Source organism: Helianthus annuus, chromosome 5 (assembly GCF_002127325.2).
Source record: "Helianthus annuus cultivar XRQ/B chromosome 5, HanXRQr2.0-SUNRISE, whole genome shotgun sequence".
Taxonomy (NCBI): Eukaryota; Viridiplantae; Streptophyta; class Magnoliopsida; order Asterales; family Asteraceae; genus Helianthus; species Helianthus annuus.
In genome coordinates, this window is record NC_035437.2 from 1,188,681 (window position 1) to 1,196,161 (window position 7,481).

At 34.9% G+C, this 7,481-nt stretch overlaps 1 protein-coding gene across 3 annotated transcripts; it reads left to right on the plus strand.

Moving 5' to 3' along the window:
* Positions 1 to 286: 286 nt before the first annotated feature.
* On the plus strand, positions 287 to 7,033 carry LOC110939611 (mediator of RNA polymerase II transcription subunit 11). 3 transcript variants are annotated; one of them, XM_022181190.2, is made up of 5 exons: positions 301 to 553; positions 664 to 758; positions 5,138 to 5,222; positions 5,296 to 5,412; positions 6,659 to 7,033. In XM_022181190.2, exons 3-5 carry the CDS (start codon positions 5,169 to 5,171, stop codon positions 6,833 to 6,835), a joined length of 348 nt encoding a protein of 115 aa, XP_022036882.1. In that variant the 5' UTR covers positions 301 to 553; positions 664 to 758; positions 5,138 to 5,168; the 3' UTR covers positions 6,836 to 7,033. The 3 variants fall into 3 exon arrangements, with proteins under 3 accessions (XP_022036881.1, XP_022036882.1, XP_035846494.1); XM_022181189.2 differs by lacking the exon at positions 664 to 758 and having other exon boundaries at positions 287 to 553; XM_035990601.1 differs by lacking the exons at positions 301 to 553; positions 664 to 758 and adding an exon at positions 3,869 to 3,958.
* Positions 7,034 to 7,481: the final 448 nt, after the last annotated feature.

Genomic DNA, 7,481 nt, shown 5'->3' on the forward strand with positions numbered 1-7,481 from the left:
AAATTTTAATTAGATTTACTTTGGTTTTCTAAATTAGAATTAAAAATCGTAATTAGACACTCTTTAAACTCCTATAATTGAACTGATCCTCTTTGTAGCCACACCAAAACCCTCATAATCACCTACCTCTCCCTGCAAGTTAACTCACACCAGGTAAGTGATAGTTAGAAAATAAAATAAAAAAAGAAAATTAGAAGATAGAATCAACCCAATTTTGACAAGTGTCAAAAGAGCATGGCCAATCTCTTACAACTTTGGTTGCTTAGCCAAGAAAAATAGAATTTTTCTTTTTCTTTAGTTTATTTGGGCAACCTAGGTTTTGGAAGAAAGTCACGATAGTCTTAGAGGAACGGTTCTTTTAGGGTTCTTTACCTCAACCACGGGTTCACTGAGCGACACCCCAATCTCCAGTTCTCCACCCTCTCCGGCCTCCGCCACAAACCCCCCACCCTCCGCCGGCATCTCCGCTTTATCACACTCCGCCGATCAAGACGACGCCATTCGCCTTCTCAAAAATTCAATTGTTTCCAGATTACAAGGCCTAAAGCGGAAGGTAATCTCTTTTTTTTAAACCTAATTCGCAATTAGTTTGCTAGGGTTTCGATTATCTTAATGCAGCACTTGATTATTGTTGTATTCATTGATTGGGTGTGGGTTGAACAGGCGAATTTGATGAAAAAATTTGAAGCAAGAAGTTGTGGTAATTTGAAAACAGGGTGGGAGTAGTTGGAAATAATAACACTTTGACTGCGTTTTAGGTCAGCGACCCCATTTGATAATTGACAATTATCATTGTTTGTTTTACTCAATATTGGTGCAAATTCTGTATGTTTAGTTTGTGTTTTTCATATTTTTTTAGATTATTTAAATGATTAACGTGGAAATGTGGATTAGGTTTGTTTTGTTTTGTTTTGTTTTGACACCAGAGAGTCAGAGACTTGGTTTGATATGGTTCTGTTTGAACTTTGAAGTATAGTTAATTTGTGTGGTTCAATTAGGTTTAATATGGGCGTGCATAGGTTGGCTTTGTGTGCAAACCGAAGGTTCGGTTTTCGCTTTTTTCGTATGAGTTGGATTGGTCGGTTTTCGGTTTTAAATTTAGCTTTAGAAATGATAGGACCCAAAAAAAATTTAGCCTAAAGTAGTGAACCTGTTATTGAATTTGGGCCATAATAACATATGTGATTGAAGTTTTTTTAGGTTTAACAGGAATGTTGATGTGTACATTAATTGTTCTGTTTGTTAACCTTTTACTTGTTTTGTTGTATTTGAGTTTGATAATATTTGCTTACATGGGTGTGATTAGATTTAATTTAATTTAATTTATTTAATTCAGTTTTGGATCTGTTTGTTAATCTTTTACTAGTTTTGTTGTATTTGAGTTTGATTAATATTTATATGTGAATCACCTTAATTTTGGGGAATTTTTTTTTGGTCTGATCTCATATGGTTTCTGCTCTTTAGTACTTTGATAGCAAGTTTTGATTTTTAATTAAGTTATATATTTAAAAAAAGATAATCTTGATTTTAGAATATGAAGGTACATACCCTGGATGATTATTATCTTTAGTTTTATGGTTCTGGTTTCGATCGAACTCAAAAACGGCACTGTTGTTCATGGAACAATCACAGGCACTTACCGTTTCGTTGTTATCAACCACCCCACCCCAAACACTATTGATAGGAGCAGTACACATGTATATGTAATTACTTGAAGCAGCAAAAAACAAAAGTAGAAGAAAAAAAGATGAGAGGTAAAAGAACTCCAATTATAAGTCATTAAGTCATGAAACTAACTTTTGTATCTGAATTTTGTTTACTGAGTTACTAGAAGATCTAAAAGAAATCATTTAAGAATAAAAACTAGTTGTTAAACATATCAAATTTCCTCAACTAAAAGTCTAAAACTATCTACAAATTTTAAAACTCATAAAAATTACTTCAAATCCAATTCCTTGGCATTCAATGATCGAAGAAGTAGATAAATCTGGAACATCTTGAGAGTTGACTACTGGTGGCAGTCTTTGTTGACCTTCTTCAACAACAGCACCAATATTACCTGAAGAAGCCCACTTTTTTGACCCGAACCTGTCCCGACCCGAACCCATTCTCAACCCGAACCAATCCGGACCTGTTTTAACCCGACAAAATTGCCCCTTGATGTACAATCTCTTAAAAAAACATTTTTTTAACTAACCCGTTCCGACCCGAACCCGTTTCGACCCGAACCCGTTTTGACCCGAACCAAAGCAACCCCTTTTTTAATTGACCCGTTTTGACCCGTACCCATTTTTACCCGAACCTGTTTTGACCCATGACCTGACCCAACCCGACCCGTTTGCCAGGTCTAAACACGAGGATTGTTGCCCCATGGGGCACTAGTACTACGACCATATATATTTTTTAAGGGGAGAAGGGGCACCATCGGGCAACGTGTACCCCCTGCACGCTCCCAAACATTGCTGCTGGTGGTGCGGGCTGGTAAGGGTTAGGTCAAGTAGTTTCCGCTTGTATTTGTTGTTTTTGTGTGTGTGTAATAAAAAAAGAAAAAAAAGGGAGATGGTAGTTTAGGGTAGTGGCGCCACCAAAGAGGATAGTTTAGGGTAGTGGATGATCTAAGTGACGTGTCGCGACGGGATTGGCGGGATTTATACGGGTTAAGTGACCCCCTATTATTTGTATGTTTGATTTGTTGTTTCCTTGCAAGGCTTATACCATGGAAATTGAACATAAAGGCAACAACCAAGTCAATTTATGAACGACTATGTGTATAGACTAGTCACAAAGTGCACATTTAACTAAACGAACGAAGTTTTTGTTCGTGTTCGTTTATTTATTAAACGAACAAATACAAACAAACTTCACGTTGAACAGTTCATGAACTGTTCTTTGAAAGTTCAGTTTGTTTGCAGCTCTAAGAACACACACTATTATGTCTTGTAGCCTAATATGGGATAGTACAATGATAGGAAACATAGTGAAATACATAATGAAGATTGCTCCTCTCACACGAACTTGTTTCGACTTATTATGTTACCCGAACAAACCAACCCATACAATTTAAAATAAAAAGCTAATGACATTCTATTCTATGATAACTTAAAAACCAAACCCGTAGCCTTTGCTACCGAACAAACCAACCCGTACATTTTCCATATAGTTTCTTTTCTGTTTCTATTAGATCATACATTTGAGTAATTTAAAATCAACTGCTATATAGTTTCTTTTGTGGGAAACTATAAATAATTATGTAAAAATTTAGGAAAATAATATAATACCACTTAAACGATCAGTCTAAAAGAAATCTAAGTAGACCAAACCTTTATCGTTAAGAGTCGGGTCAATTATAATACGTTTTCATGTTTATTTTTTTTTTTTATGTTTTCAGTTGATCTACCGCCGTACTTGTTTTTATGTACACGTCGATATAAATTAATGTTTCGATTTAAAGTTTTCCAGAAACGACTCGGGCCAAATACAATAAGTTTCCATTCTTATTTTATGTACTTTTTCAGCTGGTCTACATTTGGTGTAAATTAAAAAAAAACAATATTTTCTCACGTACTTATTTTTATGTATGTGTCGGTATAAATCACATTTCAATGTAAACGGTATACACTCATGTTTCGACGTAAATTCTTTTCCGAAAACAAGCCAGGTCAAATATAATACGTTTTCACGCTTATTTTTATGTATGTTTTCAGTTAGTCTACATTTTGACGTAAATTTTGTTCGGAAACGAGTTGGGTTCACGCACGAGCATATTTAAAGGGTTAGAATGGAAAACTATTTAACAAATCCTCACATCCCCTAAACGGCAAAAATTAAACAGTCCTCTAACATCATCCAATCTCATTGAAACCCTACTCTCCAGACGCCGGAGTCACTTCAGCCTCCACGCAACCCCTCCAGCCTCCTCAGTCTCACTCAATCACTCTCTAGTCTCTTAATAATTCAGGTTCGTTTCGTAATTTAAACCCTATTAATGTCGAATTAGATCTACTTTGTACTTCAAATTTGATGTGTTTGTACTCGAAATTTGATGGGATTACTAGTTTCTAACATTAATTTTTTGGTGAAATTATGGATTTTTCTAGATTTATAGAGTACATCTCAAAAAGTGCATAGCAGTTATAATGTGTTACTGTTCTTTAATAGTTTTCATATTTGATCTTGGCCTTTATTTGGTGTTTGGGAGTATGAAGTTTGGGCGTTTGCAAATTGACGGTTGTTTGGATATTGGATATTGTTCTAATATAAAAACTCTATTAATTAGATGTAGTTTGCAACTCGTTCTCGCAATTGTTGATTTTAACATTTAATTTGATGTAAATTTGTAATCTTTTGAAACTTTTTGAACCGACCCGAATCGTCGAACCGACCCAGGTATTCACTTTAAACTAATTCACTTTCTTACTTCATCTTGCTTACCAAGTGTTTGACGAATGTCCTAAATGGATTCGATTATTCGTAACTTTTTCTTCATATTGCATGCTAAGTGTTTGACGAATGTCTCAACTCAATTGGATTATTCCCAACTTTTAGGGCTATGGGTTGTAATCCCGTTAATGTTTGCAGATTGATTTTGATGTAGAACCAATTGTTATGATGAAAAGAATTAATTTAGAAAAAAAAGGGTTATGGTGAGATTAGTAGCATATTTATTAGACCTTTGTTTGAGTACTTGTAATTTCGGAAATACTCAATCAATCGGCTAAGAAACAATGTAGGGTATATGTTTTCCTCGATGTGTATAGTCGTTGTGAATTTCAAATGTATTGCCTCCTGATTCAGAAATCTAAATGTAAATCACTCTTTTGTCTCAAAGTCTCAAATCAAATTGCACTACTTCGTTTAATCTAAAATACACCGTTTTGAACTGAGACTATTTTCGTGAGAACCTGTTTTGACCCTAACCAAATTGAACTTCTTTTATATGGCCACATTAACGAACCCGGCATGGCCAGCTACCCGACAATTTTTCCAGGCTTACTAATTGCCGAATGAACTACATAACATAAAGGCTGTGTTTATTATTTTTTTTTTTCTACAACTCTGATTGACATATGTTTATCTATCCCAAGATCTTTTTTCTTAACTTATGCTTGTACTAAAGCATCTATACAAAACTTTACAGCATGCGATAGCCCAATTTCTGGATAGAACTCATGGATTCACAGACCCAAAATGCATCTTTGCTACGTCTCCAAACTGTTGAGAAGGTAATACACATGTAATACTTTAATGATTGAAATTAAAAATGAATTGGATTCTAAGTCATGGCGTTATTCTCAGAGGATTGTTCGAGTATTGGAACTCGCTGGTGGGGTGATGGAAGAATTCTCAAACCCTAATGGACCTCGGAAGGAATTGGTCAACAGTCACTGCAGTGAGTTCATGCAAATAATCAAGGTTTTATCTTTTCACAGTTAATTGCTTACTGAATCCTGTTCTTTTTTTTTTTCACTGGACGCATGTTACACCCCAATCCTTTTACACATATACCGAGTAAATATAAGCTTTACATCGTAGTATATACTACAACTGCATTGTTGCATATACAGTTCAACTTAGTTAAGGCTATATCATCTTGTAGCAAGTCTATCACATGCCTAGGGACACACATTACACCCCAGGGCCAACGATAAAACCTTGCGGATTGCCACAAGGTAAATCACTAAAATCTTAAAACATTAGTTAACACAAGAATAACAATTACTAAAAGCATAACAGTACAAGTTTTTATCTGTTTTTTTATTTTATTTTAAAGCGTCTTTTTGGCATCTTTTTATTGACATCTTTGTCTTTCGTTGGAAAGCCACAATACGTGTGAACTATGCAGTTAATATTGGTGATATATCAGTTATGTCGGTCATATCGGTCCCCTAGTCAAATGTCGGTGTCAAATATCGGTACCGATATTATCGGCGATATTGACCGATATTTGACTGATGTAACTGATAATCACCAATATTTGACCAATATCACCAATATATCACTGAATTATTGGTGTTAAATTGCTATATACATAAACTCTGCATTATATTAAAATTACCGATATTCCAACGATATCTCATCGAGATAACCTGTATCTCAAATATCGGTCCTTGACCGATATTCTATATTTTACCGCATTAACTGCATAGCGGGTGAACTGGTGAAGACCTTTAAAACTCAGTTTCACTTTCATTTTCAGCATCCATGTAAGTTATTAACTTCTAAACTCACAAGTTTGTTACATTTGGTGTCGTCGTGTGATTGAAAAAGCAAGAGCCAACATTTAAACTTGGCATGAAGCGTTAACATGCCTGAATTTTTGTGTCTTGAAATCAAGTTCACAGACATTCACGGTGAAGATAACACTGGACTGTCTTGCTTTTCTTCCTTCTACTTTCTTATTTGTGTCCTACCTCTCTTTCTTTATCTTCGTTAGGTGTAGCATGTGGGTTTGGCAGTGGCAAACGTCATCCAACTTCCTCTGTTTCTGTTTCCTTTGCAGTCATTAAAAACTTAATGGTTGACTTGATAATCACATAGTCCTTTTTAATCTATGATATGTTTGATGTTGTTTTTAAGTTTTGCTGATGTAATTGAATAGATAGGTTAAACAGGGTATGTATGTATGTATGTTATATTAATACTTGTGTGATAAATGCAGGATATACAAGTGACTCTGAGGGAAGAAATTAAAAGCGCATGTGAGTACCGTCCGTTTGAGAAATGCGATTACATAGCGCGAGTATCAAATGAAATCTGTTGCAAGAAACTTGAATATGTCGTTGACAAATTGGATGGCATGAAAGAAATAATGGACCAATATCATCAAGCAACTTGACCGGCTGGCTTGCTCGCTCGTATCTATTTTGCAAGTTACATATGCTATGTTTTGACCTTTATTCTAACAAACGTATACCTTCCTTGCTATTTCAGAATGTATGATCATTAGTCTGTTTGCTATAAATCGTGTTTGGTATGACTTCTCTTTACTTTTGGAAAGTGGATTCGTGTTTTTATATCAAGTACCAAAAGGGAAGAATTATGTGTTTAAGCATTGCAATAAACTTTTCTTCTCTAGTTAAAACTAAAAAAAAGACTTGTCATACTTTATGGTATCCACTTCTCTATCCATACACATATATTTCACAACGGTTTTCGATAATTGGTCATTATGGGTCGTTGCGTCAATGGATGGACGTCTTGTGGCACTAACTAACTTTTTTTATAATTATTATTATCCACGCTTAACCGAGATTTCGTGTGTATTCTGTAGATCCGGGTTCGATATGGAACTTTTTCGTTTAAGTTGCTTTTTCTGGGTAGGTGACTGGTAAGACCATGGCTTGGTTTGATAAGATGGCACATATGGATTTTATAGCTTCTCTTTCTATAAGCATTTTCCTTTTGTAAGCGGTTTAATTAATGCTTAATTGCTTAGCTTCGATTTGAATATAAAAAACATATATGAAAAGTAATTAAAACTT